The following is a 20,239-nucleotide window of genomic DNA, read 5'->3' on the forward strand; positions in this document are numbered from 1 at the left end:
TCCAAAAGCCCTGGAATGGTCTGTGTTATGAACAAGCAATAGTATTTACTTACACAAAAGCTTCTGCTAAAAATACAAACATTGAGAGCCTATTCAGTAAGAGGCACTTTATGTTCTATGCTTTCTCACTGAATCTTTATGGCAACTCAATGAAGTTGATATTATCTACATTTTACACATAAAGGAAGATGTTCAGACTTGACTAAAGTCACACTACCAGAAAGAGGTAGAATTGGGGTTGGAACTGAATCTTCTTGACATCAAAGCCCATGATATTACACCTAAACCACCAGGGGCACCAAGTGTGGTACATTGTTCCAGAGGAAGAAGGACTCACCATCTGACAATGTTCGAACAGCGACATCCTGTGTGGAGACTCCAGGACCATGTTTATTGTAGGCCACCACTCGGAAACTATATTCTGTATATTTTTTCAACCCATTAATGGTGTAGGAGTGACTTGAAACATCAACATCCTTGAATAAAATAAAACATTTTATACATACACAACTAAGCCAAAAGAAATGTGGAAAAATACAGACTTGGCTATACAAATTCTATATTCTACATGAAACAGATATTCTCCCTTTTACATAACGTTCTTTAATAGTCAAAGCAGATTAATCATAAATTGACAATTTACTTAGAAATGCTGCTTGATGTTCAGTGACCCTTGCTGGTAAAAACTACACAATAAATCTTGGCACAAAGAAATAGAATCTGTCAACTTTTCATTTCCTATGTACCTTCCCCCCCTCACATTTCCAGTCAAGCAACTATTGAGTTTTGGAAACACACATTTCAACTCTACTCTTCCAATCAACAGTTTGAAAAGTTGCTTCACTTCATACCTGTTCTTTATCCGTCCCCTTTTCCATGTAGTACAATTTATAATTCTGAATTTCCCCATTGCCAGATAATGGTGTTTCCCACATTACAGTGATGGAGGTAGGTGAAACTGCATACGCACGAATATTAGGTGCTGGGCCAGGGAGCTGGACTAGAAAGAAAAGTTCCAGAGAGCAAGGTGTGAATTAAACATTACACTCCTCAGCAACTATTCTTGGCAATACTGTCATATTGATCACATTTAAAAAATAATAGAAACCAAGAAAACAATGGATTTGATTGAAGTGGCTTTAGAATAATACATAAACACATTTTCCTTTTTATGATTCAAATCAAAACCAGAAATTACACTGGAAAACTTTTGTGGTTTATAAAACCCCAGTTCTGCGGTGGGACTATGCAAGACATAAAAGGCAACTGTCACAGAAAGAGATCCTTCTTTTGCTGGGCATTGTGGTAGGTAGGCACGAGGGATACAGTGATGAAGAGAATCCTGCCTACAAAGAACTCCCAGTGTAGCAGGAAAGTCAGACACATAAACAGTTACAAAAAATGTCAAAGTGCTAACAGATTTAGTAATGGTTATAATAAAAACAGAAAGACGAGAGCACACAATTCTGCTTTGGGAGGGCTTAGGGAGGGAAAAGAAGGATTGGTGAAGAATTCTTGGAGTGAAGCAAAATGAACACTTTCCTCAGATACTAAGAGGAAAATCATTCCAGTCAATGGGGTCAATAGGGAGAATATATAAAAAGACAGTGTTAAGTGGTTCAGCTTGGTTGAAACAGAGTAAATATGAGAGAGAGAATGGTGAAAGCAATGACAGGTCAGATAGTGAAGAACCCTCTAATGTCCTGCTATTGAAGTTCACATTTTCTCTAGTAGGTGTTAGGTAACTCCTGAAAAATTATGAGCAGACATGATCAGATCTGTGTTTAGAAAGGACATGTGAACAGATGTTTGGAAGAAAAACAGTAAAGGAACAATACTAGATAAAAGAATAATTGTAAAAACAGCTACCATTTATTGAATGGTTACAGTCAGTCAAGCACTAAACGCCTGACACGTGTTTTCTCATATAATGTTTGCACTAAACCAAATGAGATGGATATTATCATCTCCATTTATAGGTGAGGTTATGAAGTTTCAACAATCTTTCCCAAGCGATGAGAAAATTGGCTGGTGGTGGAGCCAGGAGTTGAGTACTTGCTGATTCTAAAACGTGGGCTCAAGAAGACCCGTAAGGAGACTAACACAATACCCATGATGGGATATATGTGACTGGAAGACTGGATCACTGATTGCCTAAGTGTCTAGCTGGCTCTAATTCCCACAATGGCTCACAGACCTACCCTTTTACTATATTCTTTTTGTCTGACTGACAGATTCCAGTTCCAATTTATACACAAATCCTGTGTAGCTGTCTATGCCTACACTTTGGTAGACATTCTATATTTGAAAACAATTTCTCTGGCACTAGTGTTTCTGTAATAGACATTCATTAGATTTAAAAACTGGGAAGGGAGGAAAAAAACTAACAAAATGTAAAACAAACTGGCTTTCCTGAATAACAGCACCATAGCTTAAAATTAATTTTGCTACAAAAATAGAGAAATCTGAATATGGTTACTCTAACAGTTGTTTGCTTTAGTTATGAACCATGTTATTCACTTAAGTTAAGGGTATATTTTGCGCAGCCTGACAGGTGGGATTTGTCACACTTCTGCTGCCATGGAACACTTTCCTCTAACTTATTAAAGTGGAAGAAAAACAAAACAGTCCCTAAATTCTCTTGAAATCACTTTCAATATATTCATTGGCCAAGTGAAGGCAAATATGATCCTAAAAAAGGTGCTAATGAATTCTTTCATTTCAGCTGTACAGTGGCATAATAAATGGAAAAAATGTTAAGTTGGTTTGTGAAACTAAATATGTAAAATATTTTCCAAGGGCTGGTTCCAACATTTATGCCTCCCCCACACCAGCTGAACACCTCCAGATGAAATGCAAATCTCTCTTCCCTGTTTCTCTTTTCCTAAAGTACGTTATACTCTCTCTCCATCCCTAAAATACCCTCACCAGAACCTGTGGCCCCTTCTACCAATATTCTTATAACTATTTTCTTTTAGCCAAACTCCTTGAATAAATGATTGTGCTGCCTACTCTCCTTAAGGTGCTAACACACCACACCGTTGTCTATGGTACCAGACCTTAAGCTCCTTGTGGACCGAAGTCAAGTCTTTCCATCCTGACTGCCTAAGTCTTTACATCCTTACTCATCTTTCCATCCTGACTGCCTAACACAGGGGCTGACACATGGTGGGCACTCAATAAATCCACTCTTCTTCACCCATTTTCCTTCATCTCTAAATCTGACAATGACCCTCCTAGTTCAGTGGTTCTCAACAATTTGACTTATAAGCTCTGAAATGATAATGAAAACTACAGATTCTTTCCAAGGGAAATGTGAATATGTACAGACCCAAATACTTACTTTCATGCAGTTTCAGAAGGTTCATAGCCTCAGGATAGAACCTTTGCATTTCCTTCATTTTCGTCATGACTTACCTTGGATGTGCACTGTTAGATTCTATTTCTGGGATTTGGGTTACACAAATTCCTTCCCCCAAAACACTTGCTCTAAGTCAAATGCCTCAAGGCCAGTCTCAGGTCTCATCTTTCCCTAGGATCCTGCCTTGCCTTTTCTATCTTTTACAGTGTAAGTGTTTCCTATTCTGTATCCTAGTATCTCTCATGAATGATGCCTCTACATGAAAGCTGCTGAAGGATGACTGCGCTTGAAACCTAATAGAGTATTCCTGCTCTTGTCTGAACACAGATAACTGCAAAATTCAACATCCTGCCTATAATGAGAGCACGCTCTTCCCTTAAATCAGCCCCCTGACTCTCTGACGGCCCTCTTGTCCTTGCCTGGGTTTGATTCTTATCTTCAATCTCTGTCATTGAAATGATCAAAGGTCTACTATTTTGCCTGCTCCTTCTTTAAGGGAAGAATACCTAGCTTGTTCACCCCTGTATCTCCAGTATCTTGTACATTACCTGATATAGGAGGTACTCAATACATATTTGATAGGTGAATGATTTGCTATAGCGTTAGAAAGTGAAGTTCTATAGTTTCTTTACTTATTCCACCTGTCAGGTAAAGTTCTTAAAATATTTCTATAGTTTCACTGATTAAGTCATTTAATCTGTTTAGCTGCCTCATCAGTAGCCTCTACAAATATATCCTATATATTCTCTACTCAAAGTAAAATTTTGTATTACTGGAAGTTTTTTTTTTTTTCTTTTCTATACATGGCATCACAGAATATTACTGGAAGTTGCAGAAAAACTAGTGCTGTTAATAATAAAAGTAGACTGAAGAATACACTGAGGAGAAACAGTGACTTGCGTTAAAAGAAGGCAGAAGTCTAGACAAAAGCCTCAAGTGGGAAAAGTATTCATTAAGATTTGGCTGCTTGTAATTTCAGGCCTATCGTTTACAACCCAAACAAGATATACAACACATTGATAATATAAACCCGACTGACATTCAAGTCACAGAAAATCTTAGAAATGTAATTGCAAGTAACCCTATTTAGCACGAAAGACCACAGTCGAAAATAAAGCCTCAAGGAGATTCTAAAGAACACGGTACGTATAAGATAGGACAATCCAGATAAGAACAATTATTAAATACCTACTTCACGTGCAAGGCATTACATTAGACACTGTGGGAAATATAAGGATGACAAAGGCCCCATCTTTGCTATAAAATAAGCAAGACAAATTCATAGTCATAACTGAAGGAAGAATGTGATAAGTATTTTAGAACTGTGGAAATAACAATGTTAGAATCAGAGGAAAGATTCTAGAAGGTATCTGAGCTGAGTCTTACAGGGTCAGTAAAATATGAATATGCAGAAAGGCATCAACAGAAGTATATTGTCTTGTACTATTTGTTGGTCTTTTTTTTTTTTTGAGACAGAGTCTTACTCTGTTGCTCAGGCTGGAGTACAATGGTGCGATCTTGGCTCACTGCAACCTCTGCCTCCTGGGTTCAGGTGATTCTCCTGCCTCAGACTCCTGAGTAGCTGGGATTACAGGAGCCTGCTACCATGCCCAGCTAATTTTTGTATTTTTAGGGGAGATGGGGTTTCCCCATGTTGGCCAGGCCAGTCTAGAAAACCTGACCTCAGGTGATCTGCCTGACTTGGCCTCCCAAAGTGCTAGGATTATAGGCATCAGCACTGTGACCGGCCCTATCTGCTGTTATTTGATGTAAATTAATTTTGTCTCCCCTAATTGATAAGGACCCCGAAGGTAAGGAACTGTTATCTTCTGCTCCTCTATGGTTTGCAAGGCTAAACAAAGGTAGAACCTCAGAGAGGTCTACCTCTAGCGGTGCTGACAGACAGGTGGAAGACTTACCCTCAGGTTGTGTTTCTACTCGCAGTGGTGCTGAACTCTCTCCTGAGCCATGCTTATTTTGAGCCATAACTCTAAAGATGTACACAGTCGCTGGCATTAGGTTTTGAATGGTTACCTGCATCTCTCCTGGGCGACTGGTATTCTCAACACGTTCCCTTTAGACAAAGAAGGATTTGGAGAGAAACAGCAGCAATTAGGAATGCTTCTAGAATGCACAGTTTCATTTTCCACTCCATATTAAAAAATCTATCAGTTTAAGTCAAATTAGCTCTCAAAAAATGAAGCTTTTAGGGGTAACACAGTGCAAAGAAGATGGGAACTGGCAAAAGAGCAAGGGCATACGTATCTGACAAGTCGGTGATGCTCTTGCTGAAATGTTACTGACATTGCTGACCATGATCACAGCTTCCTTTCAGAGAAGACACAGGGCTCTTCTCAGGGCCATTTCAAATGGGGCAGCTGGTCATCAACTTTTTAGGCTTTAGAAATTACTGAGTTTTAGGAAAAATTGATGGAAGGTGGATACTGGTATGAACCAATGATATTTTACAGAAGATATCAAAGAATGCTACATATATTTTGGATAAAAGACTCTCAGTAAAAAGAATGCTAGAGGTTACGACTTTTTTAAATTGGAAATAAAAATATTAAACATCTAAATAAATCCTAAGCGTAACCCGGTCTTTAAAATAAGCTGATCACAACACTGATTTTCATACTTTGTTTCTTAAAAGTAGCAATACTTTTGCATGATTTTGAAGCTGATATGAAATGTTTGACAAATCTTATCACAAACAACTCGAATCCAGTGGTCTAGTATTAAATATTACGAGATGAAAACTTAAAACCAGTTATCTAGGTTCCTTACAAAAGGTGGTTTCCAAGTCCGATCTTGGGGGTCTGTGTGACCAACACAGGTCCACAAACATGCTTAGTCTACTGTATTCATTACAATGAAAACCAGACTGTATAACCAAGAGTTTTCAACAAATATTGCAAAGGAGTCTATTTTAGGTAAACAGTTGGCTTTTAGGAACTGTCATTCATGTGAGGAAAAAGCTATACCTGTCTTGAGAAAGTAATTAAAGAGCCTCAAACTACTCCATTGAAGAAATTATTCTAATCTATTGAATGAAAATTCTTACTTTAAAATATTGATAATTTGCCTTGAAATTGCAGATTAAAAATTATTTAGGTCTACATGACCATATGCTACTTTGTCCTATCGTGTGTGAGCATTTGCACTGCAGAGAAGTGCTTTTCAGTAACTTTCTATAGTTAAGTTACTTTATTTTATTTTATTTATTTATTTATTTATTTATTTTTTTGAGACGGAGTTTCGCTCTTGTTACCCAGGCTGGAGTGCAATGGCGCGATCTCGGCTCACCGCAACCTCCGCCTCCTGGGTTCAGGCAATTCTCCTGCCTCAGCCTCCTGAGTAGCTGGGATTACAGGCGCGCGCCACCATGCCCAGCTAATTTTTTGTAGTTTAAGTAGAGACGGGGTTTCACCGTGTTGACCAGGATGGTCTCGATCTCTTGACCTCGTGATCCACCCGCCTTGGCCTCCCAAAGTGCTGGGATTATAGGCGTGAGCCACCGCGCCTGGCCTAAGTTACTTTATTTTAATTAAAAAGAACCAACAGTAGTACCCACACAATATTTACAGAGGATTTTTTTCTCTATAATCAGCTAGGTCCCCTGGAAAAGAATATTGTGGTAACAAAAATTATTTTTCAGAGATACTTGAGATACCTACAAATACTATTTTCTCTTCAGTTAAATCTCTCAATCACAGGGTTTACAACTGATTTCCTACACTTTGTGGTTTCTGACACTTGGTCTGATCACAGATTAACCCTGTCTAAAAGCGAAGTACAGCTGATGCTTCAACAACACAGGTTTGAACTGTGCAGGTCCACTTATAAGCAGATATTTTTCAATAGAAGTTACACCGAGCGTGCCTGCCTTTCCTGCTCTTCTTCCATCTCCTCCACCTCTTCTGCCTCTGCTACTCCTGAGACAGTAAGACCGACCTCTCTTGTTCTTCCTCTTCCTCCTCAGCCTACTCAACCTGAGGGTGAAGACCTTTAGGATGATCTACTTCCACTTAATGTACAATAACTATTTTCTCTTATGATTTTTTGTTTGTTTTGAGACAGGGTCTCACTCTGTCACCCAGGCTGGAGTGCTCTGGTGTGATCTTGGATCACTGAAGCCTCATCTACCTCCCGGGTCCAAGTGATTCTTGTGCCTTAGCCTCCGGAGTAGCTAGGCTGCAGGTGCACAACACCACGCCCAGTTAATTTTTGTATTTTAAGTGGAGACAAAGTTTTGCCATGTTGGCCAGGCTGGTCTCAAACTCCTGGCCTCAGGCTATCCACCCACCTCAGCCTCCCAAAGTGCTAGGACTACAGGCATGAACCACCGCACCTGGCACCTTATGATTTTTTTAATAACACTTTTTTCTCTAGCTTACTTTACTATAAGAATAAAGTATTAATACATATAACACAAAAAATATGTGCTAATAGACTGCTGAAGTTTCTGGCAAGGCTTCTGGTCAACAGTGGGCTACTAGGGGTTAAGTTCTGGGGAGTCGACTGTATAGTATTCTACACTAAACTAAAAGCTCCCTGAGAGAGTACAGACCACGTCTCTTTTGTTCGCGCTATACAGAAAAGCGGAAACAAGTTTTCTCCTAGAAAGACACAGGAGGGGGACTATTTTACTTTAAACTGAAGTAAAAGACTCTCATTGATGTTCACTATCATAGAAGCACTTAGCGGAATGCTCATACAGGGAAACTGCATCTCAAATATACATTGAATGAATGAATGAATGAAAATCTGCTTTCTGATTTGTAAATCTTGCATAGTAACATCATATACATTTTTGTTTGTTTTATGTGAAAGGGTAACAATGGGAAAAATAAGTGAAGGTTACTAATACCTAAATCAAATTCCTATAGAAGTACTACTATGAAGAAAAAATCAGTCATAAGTGATCTGACACTATTGGTCTGAGGTCCCAGAACCAAGTTATTATACAGAAAGAAAACCCCTTGGTTTCAGGATAAGATTTAAGGAGCATTAGAAACAACACTTCTCATAAGTGTGTGGGGTTACAGTAGGACTTAGGTTAGAATGTGAAAACTAAGAGTCAAAAGGGAAAGAAAAAGGCACACTTTGTAGAAAGAGCATTGGGCTGGAAGTTAGGAGATGCAATTCTAGTTCTGGCAATGCTACTTGCTTGTGAGCGAAAGTCACTAATGCCTTCTAAGCCTCATTTTATTTATTAAATGGAAAAATGAGACAGGGTGGGCAAACATTTTCTTAAAGGGCCCGGTAGTAAATATATACAGGACAAGAGGCAAAATGGAGAATATTATGTAGTTACCTATGTTAACATTTCAAATGTAACTAAAAATGTAAAAACTATTCTTAGCCCCGGGGCCATAAAACTAAATAACTGCTCCAACTCAGCTCAGGGTCCGTGGTTTGCTAACGCCTTGACTAGACTAACAGATCTCTAAGGCTTCAATCCATCTCTAAAGTGCTATCAATAGCAGGAATACCTTACTTTCCACTTCCCATTTAATGGATAATATCAAAAAGTAGTGCTGTTTAAATTAAAGACTTTTTTAAAATTTTCATAGCTGAAAAGGCAGAACCCCTTGAAATCTCTGGCAACTCAGGTACCCAAAAGAATTACAGCTCATGACGAAGGCATATGGTGCCACCTGGTGGCTGAATTTTCAAACGCAGGAAGCGGGGGAATTTGTAAATGCAGGTAGTGGTACACATTCTAACACTGAATTCTTACTAAATGTCGGTGAAGTAAATATATTACCCCTTGTTTTTAAGATGAGAAAACTTAAGCTGATAAAGCTTAATACGAAATTTTTGTTTATACAACAATTAGCCAGGATATAGTCTCATGATTTAAAAGAATTAACTTCTCCTTCATTGCTTCTATTCAGAAATCATAAAAGTGATGAAGTAAACAAAAATTATTATAGTCCCCTAAAATCTTCCTTTTAAACATTTCCCAAATTTGTGCTATACACTTCAAGTGGCTGCTTTCACCTTCATCCAGGCCGACAACTAGCACATATCTAGACTGACATAATTACTACCTGATCTTGTCTCCCTGACTCCATTTTTTCTCTCCTTTAATCTTGGGTACTGTTCCCAAAGTACTGTTCAATAAAATCAGTGTACAACTTTCTTAACAGTCTAAAATGGTCCCTTCTTATCTGATCATATCCAAATTCTCACTGGCATTCCAGCATGTGGCTACAAACGTCCACTTTATTCTAGTCTCTTACTAATTTCTGCCAAAAACTCGGGGTCAGTTTGGCCAGCTTTCTTGCCTTTGCATCCTTCTCACAGCATACACACAGATGGCCTTACCTTGCACTTCCTCTTCCTTTACACACACTCATCATGCTCACCTGCCCCTGCCAATCAACTTCTGTATCTCTTCCAACTACAAACTCACTTACTAATCATTCCTGCTTATTCCAACCCATGATCTATTATAAAATTTAAATACAAGTGAGTCTCATTAAAAACATTTAAATATAAAAGTATACATAGTTTTAAAAAAGTAAGTATCAGTTCTCCTTTGTCAAAACCTGTCCTTCCCTGAGAGCTAACTGTGGTACATACTGATGCATATCTCACCAGACAGTCTCCATGCCAGGGTTTCTCGACCTTGGCACCACTGAGACACTGGGCAGGGTAATTCTTCATTGGGGGACTGTCCTGTGTGTGGCGGATGTTCATCAGCATCCCTGGCTTCTACCCACTAGATGTCAGTAAGTACCTCCCTCATTGCAGCGATGACAACCAAAAACAATGTGGTCAGGCACTGCCAAATATCCCCTGAGGGATGGGGGGGCAAAAGTGTCCCTGGTTGAGAATCACTGCTTTAGGCATTTACATACACATCAAAATGTACAGATAGGTCATTTTAAAAAACTGCTGTACCATACCTTCATATGGGTATATATGTAGTCATGCACCACTTAACAATTGGGACATGTTCTGACAAATCTATCAAGTGATTTCATTGTGTGAACATCACAGAGTGCACTTATGCAAACCTCGATGGTAGAGCCTACTACACACCTAGGCCATATGGGACAGCCTATTGCTCCTAGGCTATGAACCTGCACAATGTGCTACTATACTGAACACTGTAGGCAATAGAACACAATGGCAAGGATCTATGTATCTAAACACAGAAAAGGTACAGTAAAAAGACAGTGTATAATCTTATGGGACCACCACTGTAACTGCAGTCTGTCTGACTGAAGCATTGTTATATGGTGTATGATTGTGTATTATGTGCCCATTCTTCTATCAGTGGATAGTTTCCTTTTCTAATCTTGCAACCAATGCTATAAATAAACATGTTTGTATGAGGGCTCAATGCATACATATATCTGTATGTCTATAGGACAGTTACCTAGAATTGTGATTGAAGGCTATGTTTAAAATATTTAAAAATACTGCCAAATCACCCTTCCCAGACTATTGTAATTTATACTGCCCCAAATAACCTATAGTCGTTTTCTTCCAAGCTGTCACTTCATTGAACACTGGATATTATCAACTTAAAATTTTTGCCAGCTTTATAGATGAAAAATGATAACTTGGCCAGGTGCAGTGGCTCATGCCTGTAATTCCTGCACTTTGGGAGGCTGAGGTGGATCACCTGAGGTCAAGAGTTCAATACCAGCCTGATCAACATGGTGAAAACTGTCCCTACTAAAAATACAAAAATTAGCTGGGCGTCATGGCAGGGCACCTGTAATCTCAGCTACTTGGGAGGCTTGGGCAGGATAATTCCTTGAACTAGGGAAGTGGAGGTTACAGTAAGCCAAGTTTGTGCCACTGCACTCCAGTTTGGGTGACCCCAGCAAGACTGTCTCAAAACACACACACACACACACACACACACACACACACACACACACACACACAAAGCTAACTCATCATTTTACTTCCAAGACTGCCAGCAAAGGTGAAAACCTTTTTTTTTTAAACTCTAATAGGCTTTCCCCTACTATGAATCATCTGCTTGTATTATTTGTCTCTTGGGATATCTTTTACTTATAATTTTTAACTTTGTTACTCTTTCCTGTTATGGCTTCTGGATTTGCAATCTCCCTATAAAAGCCCTTTCCCATTCCCCAAATGATAAAAATAATTTCTATATTTTCTTCTAATATATTTATGGGTTTTAAAAATATTCCTCTCTTAATCCATCTACAATTAAGACAGAGATATAACTTATTTTTCCCACCAATGGATAGTCAATCTCAACATAATTACTTGAATTATCTATGATTTCTCCACTGACTGAAATTAATGTATTCACTTGATATTTACTGAGTGCTACTAAATGCCAGGCTCTGTTCCAGGTGCTGGAGACACTCTATTGAACAAGACAGACAAAATAAATAAGCTAATACAAGAGAAAATTTGAGAGGGTAATAAGTGCTCTAAAAAAAATAATAAAACAAAAAATAAAACAAAAGCAAACAAACAGAAAAACACCACACACATACCAAAAAACAGGGTGATGTGCTAGCAGTGGTGTTCTGGTGAATGTTTAACAATTGGCTCTGGTTTGTAGCATTTGTCACTGTAAATACTCCCACCATGCCGAATTTCAAGCTGCCAAGTCATGTCACTAGGTTTGCAAAATTTCCCGAGCATTTAACAATTAGCTTGGGAACAAGCTGGCTCCAATACACCACTGTGTGACAGCCACCGAGGGGCTAAGTTTGGGTTGGTATTCAGGGATGGCCTGAGGAGATGTCATCTAAAGATGACAGATAAGAAGCCAGATGTAATTAATGTGAGAAAAATGCGTTTCTGGAAGAAGGCACAATAAGAGCAAAAAACCTGTTGTAGGAATAAAGTTTATTATGCAGAATTACTAGATGCTTGCTTTCTTCTGTGAAAGCTTATGAGATCTATAATGAGATTTTAAAGCCTACTGGTATTTTAACGGTGATATTGAAACCTGCTGTTTGGTAGGAATGTCTTACCATTTATATATATATAGACCTATGCTTTCCTACCCTCATAAAACTCAAAACATACAGTATAACATTCAGGTAACTCCGTCTATTGGTCAAAACTTTATGTCACTCAGACTTCTTGAGAGTATTAAAGAAAGGGTCGTGCAATTGTTGAACTTGCCAGTCTGGTAGTAACTACGATTATACATCATCTATAAGCATGCTAGCAGAAGTACAAGCTTTAGCTGATGTGTTAGGGCTCCTACTAAAACAGGTATCTTAGCTTTCTTGTTTTGGTTGGAAGAGCACAGTGATTTACTCAGCAACGTGTGAACAGGTAGCACGTGGCATGTTTCCTTCCAAGGAGTTATAATCTGGTTGGGAAAAGAGCACAAATACACATAGCCTAACTGAAGAATAACAGCTGAAGGAAGTAAAAGATCACATATGACCATAATCAAGTGCCAATATTAGGGACACAAACACACGTTCAAGGGAAACACTCTCTGTGCTGAAAAAGTGGGGAAAGCTCTTTGAGAGCTTCATGGGGCTTAACCTGGGCCAAGAAGGATTAATTGAATTTACCTTTAGCTGAGGAAGGGGCAAGGGGAAGTGACTGAAGAGAACACACTGGAAAAAAAGGCTATAGTGATTACACTGGTTTCACTAGAAAGTCGGTTACACTGGGGCAAAAGGAGAATCAAGTTGGACAGATAAAGTGAAGGCAGTCTGTGAGGTAAAGCAGCCTGGACATTATGGATCTTTTCCTATGAGCAATGTGAGCTCCTGAGGGGGTAGAGATGAAGAGGAATGTAATGAAAATGCTATTTTAGGAAAAGTCATCACTAACTACTCGTTTCATCAAGGAGAACCCCTGGAGCGCCGCAGCCCACACCACATAAGGGTGTGGCAAATATTCATTTAAGATTACTTTAACAAATTAAGTCTACCTTAATCTCTAGAATGTATACGGACTGAATCTTATGGAAAAAAAAGGGCAGTCCTAGTTACATTTAAATACCTTCCACCTCAATAGCTGTATCTACTCTCTCCCTAAATCATCCCAGAAAAGGACAGACTACCAGGACTTTAGTCCGTTTGGGAGTTTATTTAATGACCTAAAATTAGGGAAGATGCATCTCAGTGATCATATTTTCTGGACTAAAAATTGGCACAGACACCAAGAACCAGGGTGAACATGATGGGGTTGCCGTGGACCAAGAGGCAGCCAACTGGCTGCAGACACACAGGCACTTACCTAGCAATCCCTTCCTTGGTGTAGAACACAGAGTAGGTAAGGTTGTCTCCGTGAGGATCTGATGCAGGTGTCCGCCACGTCAATTTGATGAAGCGGGTAGAGACTAGGGAGGCCACGACATCCCGAGGAGCTGAAGGCAGTGGTCCCGTTGTGGCTGGTGCTAGATGGTCAGTAGTGGCACTGGTCAGTGAAGTGGGAGGTAATGTTGGGATGGCAACATCTTGTCATGTGCAAACATTGGGGAATATGAAGGGCAAACCACGACGGTTTTAAAAAAGAGAACAGAAAAAACAAAAAACAAAAAAGAAATAAACAAAACCACGATGGGAAATAAAATAAAATGAATGAACATAAAAAAGGCCATTAAACTGAAGGCTAACATGCAGGCCAGGGTTACTACTGAAAACTAATGGGCACTATTCAAAACACATCACTGTAGAGCAAGCAGACTTTCTGGCCACTATTATGGTTACGGGCAAGGGACAGGGAGGGTGACAGCTGAGAATAAAACATCCCACCGAAGGCACAGCAGTGCCCATGTAATTTTCTCAATCCTAAAAGCAGCATGCAGCATCTGTCAAACTTTGCATAAAAGTCTTGCACATGACAAGACTTCACTACTTTTTTCTACTTTAACATATGGAATAGTATGGATGACCCTAGTTACACTCAAGAGGCCCATGGCTATCATGAACTCACTGCAGAGCTCCTTTGCAGGAGGCTTGAGAGCCTCATCTTCAACGTTGGCCTAATATTAAACCCTGTCCTCTGTATTTGGTAATCCCGTGGGGAAGGTTGACAAATTTCTTCACTTTAAGTTATACTTTGCTGTTCTGTCAATTCATTTAAAACTATGACAGCATAAAATCCTGAACCAAAAATTCCAAAGCCAAAAAAATGCAAGTCAGGTAGCGAATCTGTTTGTTACGCTCCTCACTGCGATGTATACTGAATAGCCTGCAGGCCTCAGGGACTGGATGGCAGAGAGAAAGCAGCGGGAACCCAAGCTTTGCTAGTCAAAAACCACTTTTGTACAGCTGTAGCTATGGGTGACTTCATGACTTCCAAGGCAGCCAGGTGGACAGTCCTGACTGCAGAAAATTATTCCTAACATTGAACCTAAAATCTCTTTCATTTTGGAGTTAGAAAGGACAAGTTTAATCTCGCAATTTTTAACTGAAAGAGTTCATCAGAGTCATGTCCGAACCTTAGCAGGGACATCAGTAGGAGAGAAGTAGAGAGGAAAACATGAAAACTGGAATCTAGTTGTTTTTTTTTTTAGACAGAGTCTTGCTCTGTCGCCCAGGCTGGAGTGCAATGGCATGATCTTGGCTCACTGCAACTCCTGCCTCCCAGATTCAAGCGATTCTCCCACCTCAGCCTCCCGAGTGGCTGGGACTACACGCTCGCACCACCACGTCCAGCTAACTTTTGTATTTTTAGTAGACAGGGCTTCACCACGTTGGCCAGGATGGTCTCGATCTCTTGACCTTGTGATCCACCCGCCTCGGCCTCCCAAAGTGCTGGGATTCCAGGCGTGAGCCACCGTGCCAGGCCTAAAATTGTGAACCTAGTTTTCAATGAAGTGATAGGGCAACAACCTCTTGGAAATGTCTGTGGAACTGTGAGAGAGTCTAATGTGATGCAGTCTAAATAAATATGCCAGATGAAATAAATTATCTATCTCAGGGAAATAGCAAAGGGGGACCAACCTAAAGTCTGTAGATAGGTGGAGAGGGAGAAAGAATTATCCAATAGCTACCACTTACTGAACATCTTATATACGGCACACTGGCTCTCTAAATAGATAATTCAATCCTTACAACAGCTCTGTAAAATAGGTACAATCATTATCTCTAACTTATACGTAGAGACTGAGACACTGTTAACTCACTTGCCATGGGTTACAGAGAATGAGGGGTGGACTGGTATTAATAAAATAGACTGGTTTTTAGTTTAAAAGACCTCTGGATATAGCCAGTTGGGGTCTGAAAACTTGACTTCCAGTTCTCGTGCAAATCACACAAGAGAATCTTGTTCTCTCTCATTCTTCCTTTCTTTCCCTCCTCCTTTGGTAGTGCTTTTAAGAGTGTAGATTGCTATAAGAATGCAAGATTATGCAGTTTTAGTCCAGATGTTAAGTACATGCTTCACTAAAGCAAGTGTCAATGCCACAAAAAGTTAACTCTGAATGGTTGCTGAGGCCTTGTAGTACTGTACACATCAACAGATGCATTGCCTTAGAGGAGATAAACACCTCTCATTCACAGCTTTCAGAGTTTTTCTTCATATGTTTTGTCAGTTTACCCACACAATAACCCTACGGGGTAGGCACAGGAAATGATAGGATTAGATGCTAAGATAAAGGTTAGGAAGGGGTCAAAGACTTCCAAGTTACTGGCTTAGGAGACTGGAGAGCTGGAGGTGCCATTAATAGAGAAAGGAAAGGTTAAGAGACAACAGATTGAGAAGGGAGATGATGAATTTGGTTTTGAATACGCTGTTGTCTAAAGCAACACTTCAACACCTATGGAATACACGAGATCCAAATGAAAGTAGGGATCTCTGATTATTGTGAAATTAAAAGTCATTAAAAAGCCTAATTGAGAAATGGTTCAAAAAGTGGCCTGAACACTCTTGCTTTGCTGCCTCATTTGTGTGTCCGTCTAGAAACACACTAAGCTGCTTCTAATTCTGATCAAACTTAATTCTTCCCAACTATCTACTGGATAGAGAGGAAAGTTTGCTGTGTGAGAGGCAGCAGAGCATACCGGAAAGGGCCCAGGATTTCAAGTAAAGACACCTATGTTCAAAACTTGACTCTCACTTCTAATATACGAGGTTGGGCAAGACACTCTGATGTCAGTTTCCTTATCCGTAAATTAGGAATAATCCACCACACCTACATCCAAAGCTGATATAAACCAGACAAATACCAAACAAGAAAAGTGCATGTGGAAGCTCTATGTACATGTTATTGATAGAGATTAGCTTGAGTGAGTAACAACATAAGGATTTCAGTAGGAAAGCCACTGGGGAGGGAATGCAAGCAGGGACAACGAGGTGATGGGAGTAATGAGTGATAACAGAATCACCACTCCGATAGGGAAAACTCAATTACCCTGCTGAACTTCCATAGCACAGATCTGTAACTCTTCAACGTCATCCAGCGCTTCCTATTTCATTTTTCATGTTTACATTATATTACTTCCACTAATCTATAAGCTCTTTTAGGACAAAATATGTATCAGCTTCATCTTGGAATCATTCAGCATGCCCCTGTATACTTTAGCTAACCAAGTACATATTTATTGAATTAGCAAATGGAAGAAAATTCAGGGAGAACATGAGTGCAATGAAGACCAAATGTTTCTAGAATCTCACTACAAAAGGCAGTATTTTAATCTCTTTGGTTGATACAAAGTATATATAAATAACATTTATATATATAAAATGATATACCATTTGTAAAGCAAATATGTTCTATTAGTTATACAGGGAATAAAAGTATAAATAATGCCTGATCATTGTAAATAATTCCTAGTTAACCATGGGAAAAATCCATGCCCACTATAGCCCCAGTGTTCTGTATCAACTTGCTCCAGGTTGATTCTGTTGCTGCTGTTCCATTTCCTAGCTGAGCAGGTAAGAGAAAGCAACTATGTGATCACAGAGAATCAGACAGTTAAATTATACCAGCATCAATGGCAAGATGATGCAGACTGGACTTTAGACTTTCGGCATGATGGTTTGAGGAGACTGACAAATCCTCTTCCCCCACAGCAACTACAAAGCCGAACAAAACTGTCAAAAACTGGAAACCAACCAAAGACAAGCTGAGAAGCATCTGTTCATGAAAATTACCAGATGTCACACACAAACACTGTCTGAGTCATCCCCCACCCAGCTCTGCTGGAGTGATTGTTCAACCAGGCTAGAGCAGGTCCTATAAACCAGTGGCTTTGCTGCTGTTGCCAGAGGAGCTCATTTGATATGGAGCACTGTCAATTAAAGGAGCAATCCTAGTGGCAAGTGAACAGGAAGGGCCAGTGCTCTGCTACCCTGAGGTTGTATCCTATTGTGGCAAGCAATGGATGGTAGACTAGCCATGGAACAAGGTATTCCATGAGGTGAGAAAGTGGCAGGAAGGCTTGATAACCTCTGCACTTATCCTAGGTTGATGGAAGGCCATGCGTAGGCGCCCCAGGGATTGCAGCAGACCCAAGCCACTCACATAACCTATGGTAGTTGAAACCTGTGTGTGTGTGTTCACAAGACAACTGAGAGAGCCTGGTAGAAAGCAAAACCTGGGCAAACTAAAAAATCATCAGATTTTGAATGCACTCCCCAAACCAGACCCATCAGCTCAAAGTGGTAGGCTTACTAGCTTGAGGTATTTGAGCCTAACTTCTGACCGATCTTTGGTTCAATACTAATCTCTACAGATACAAGGGTTACCCCTAGAAAACACAATCTAAACAGATACTTTTAGAAAACAAAAATAAAAAATTAATCAAAACTAAACACTAAACAGAAACATCTGTAGTTGCATACTCTGGGAGAGACAGACAGCACAGATTTTGTACAGGCCAAGTTATTAAACAAAACAAGAACAAAAACAAGAACAACAAACAAAACAAAAAAAGCTAGGGGGTGGGAGGAAAAGTCAGAATCCACAGTAACTTATGAAAGCAGAAACTGACAGAATTAAAAAAAAAAAAACTCTGAGAAAACACCAAATATTTGAAAATTAAACATGCTCTTAAATAATCCATGGGTCAAAGAAGAAATCATAAGAAAAATTTAAAAATATTTTTTAATAGGCCAGGCATGGTGGCTCATGCCTATAATCCCAGCACTTTGGGTGGATCACTTGAGCCCAGAAATTTAAGACCAGCCTGGGCAACATAGCAAGACCCCATCACTAAATTTATGTTCTTCTAAATTCTTAGAAGAATATAAATTCTTCTAAATTCTTAGAACATAAATTGCCAAACCTATCAAGAAGAAACACAAAGTCTGAACAGACCTATAACGGAGAAACTGAATTAGTAAATAAAAATCTTCCTACACAAAGAAAATTCTAAGCCCAAATAGCTTTACCGCTGAATGTTATCAAATATTTGAGAAGAGAAATAATGCTAATCTTTCACAAATGTTTTCAGGAAATAGAGAAGGAGAACCATTTCCCAATTCATTCCTCTGAGTTCAGTATTACTCTGTTAACAAAGCCTGAAAAAGATAACACATGAAAAGAAAGCAACAGACCAGTATCCCTTGTCATCGTGATCACAGTACGAAAATCCTTACCAAAATGTTAGCAAGCCATATTTGGTAACACATTACAAAAGTTATACGTCATGACCAAGTAGAATTTATCATAGGGATTCAAGACAGGTTAACGTTCCAAAATCAATTCAACACAACACATTAAGAGAAAAAAGAAAAACCACTAGTGATCTCACTAGACACAGTAAGGGCATTTGACAAAATGAAACACCATTTCATGATACAAACCCTCAACAAACGAGGAACAGAAGTAAAATTCCTCAACTTGAAAAGCCTATAGTGAGCACTGTATGTAATGATGAAAGATGAAATGCTTTTTCCCTGGGATTAGAAGGATATTAGTTCTCATTTCTTAGTACTAGAAGTCCTAGCCTGTGCAAAAGGCAAGAAAAAGAGAAAAAGAAAATACTGACGGGAAAGAAAGAAGTAACAGTATTTTCATTTGTTAATGACATAATTATCTATGCAGAAAATCCTCATGAGTCTACTGCAAAAAGGACTAAAACTAATAAATAAGGTTAGCGAGGTCAGAGGATATGAAAACCAACTGCATTTCTGTATTTTAGGAACAATCAAAAAAATGAAATTAAGAAATCAATTCCATTTGCAAATTCCACTCACAATAGCATCAAAATTAAGATACTTAGGAATACATTTAACAAAAATATTTAGGAATAAATTTTAAGATACTCAGGAATAAACTTAAAAGAAGTGTAAGATTTCTACACGGAAAAAACTGTAACACATTGCTGAGAGAAATTAAAGAAAGTCTAAAGAAATAGATATTCCATGTTCATGAATTGGACAACTCAAAGCTGTTAATAAGGCAACTATTAATATGCTAGAAGAAATGCAAAAGACCTAGGACAGCAAAAACAACTATAAAAAAGAACAAAAAAGTGTTGGGGGACTTACATTACCTAATTCCAAAATTTACTGTAAAGCTATAGTAATCAAGATATATGAACAGGCACATTGATCAATGAGATAATTCAGAGTCCAGAAATAAACCTATCCATTTGTGGTCAACTGATTTTTTGGCCAAGGTGTCAATAAAGTTCAGTGTGGGAAAAACAGTCTTTTCAACACCTGGTGCTGAGACAGCAATATATCCACATGCAAAGTAACAAACTCACATCGTATATAAAAATTAACAAAATATCTCATCTTAATGTAAGAACTACACTTCTACAAGACTTCATGTCTTGAGTTAGTAAAGAATTCTTAGATATCACACCAAATGCACAAGACATAAAAGAAAGTATACCCTGATAAATTGGATTCTATTAAAAACAAAGACTTCTGCACTTAAAAGAAAACCCGTAACTAAGTAAATGAAAAGGCAAGCAAAAGACTGACAGGAAATTATTTCCA

The 20,239-nt window shown here is 38.9% G+C and overlaps 1 protein-coding gene across 9 annotated transcripts in view; it reads right to left on the minus strand.

Annotated features, from left to right (window-relative positions):
- The window catches only part of NEO1 (neogenin 1), a 250,771-nt gene that overhangs the window by 55,549 nt on the left and 174,983 nt on the right, over nucleotides 1–20,239 (minus strand). For 6 of the 9 annotated variants that reach the window (XM_017548071.2, XM_017548070.2, XM_017548077.1 and 3 more), the window contains exons 8-11: nucleotides 13,577–13,796; nucleotides 5,281–5,435; nucleotides 852–1,000; nucleotides 338–476 (exon numbers count right to left, since the gene is read on the minus strand). In XM_017548071.2, the coding sequence (XP_017403560.1) occupies nucleotides 338–476; nucleotides 852–1,000; nucleotides 5,281–5,435; nucleotides 13,577–13,796 (663 nt within the window). The remainder of the gene's footprint in view (nucleotides 1–337; nucleotides 477–851; nucleotides 1,001–5,280; nucleotides 5,436–13,576; nucleotides 13,797–20,239) is intronic. The other 3 variants (XM_017548074.2, XM_017548076.2, XM_017548072.2) reach the window with 1 other exon arrangement.

The sequence above is a fragment of the Cebus imitator genome, unplaced genomic scaffold (assembly GCF_001604975.1).
Source record: "Cebus imitator isolate Cc_AM_T3 unplaced genomic scaffold, Cebus_imitator-1.0 Scaffold203, whole genome shotgun sequence".
In the NCBI taxonomy this organism is placed as follows: domain Eukaryota; kingdom Metazoa; phylum Chordata; class Mammalia; order Primates; family Cebidae; genus Cebus; species Cebus imitator.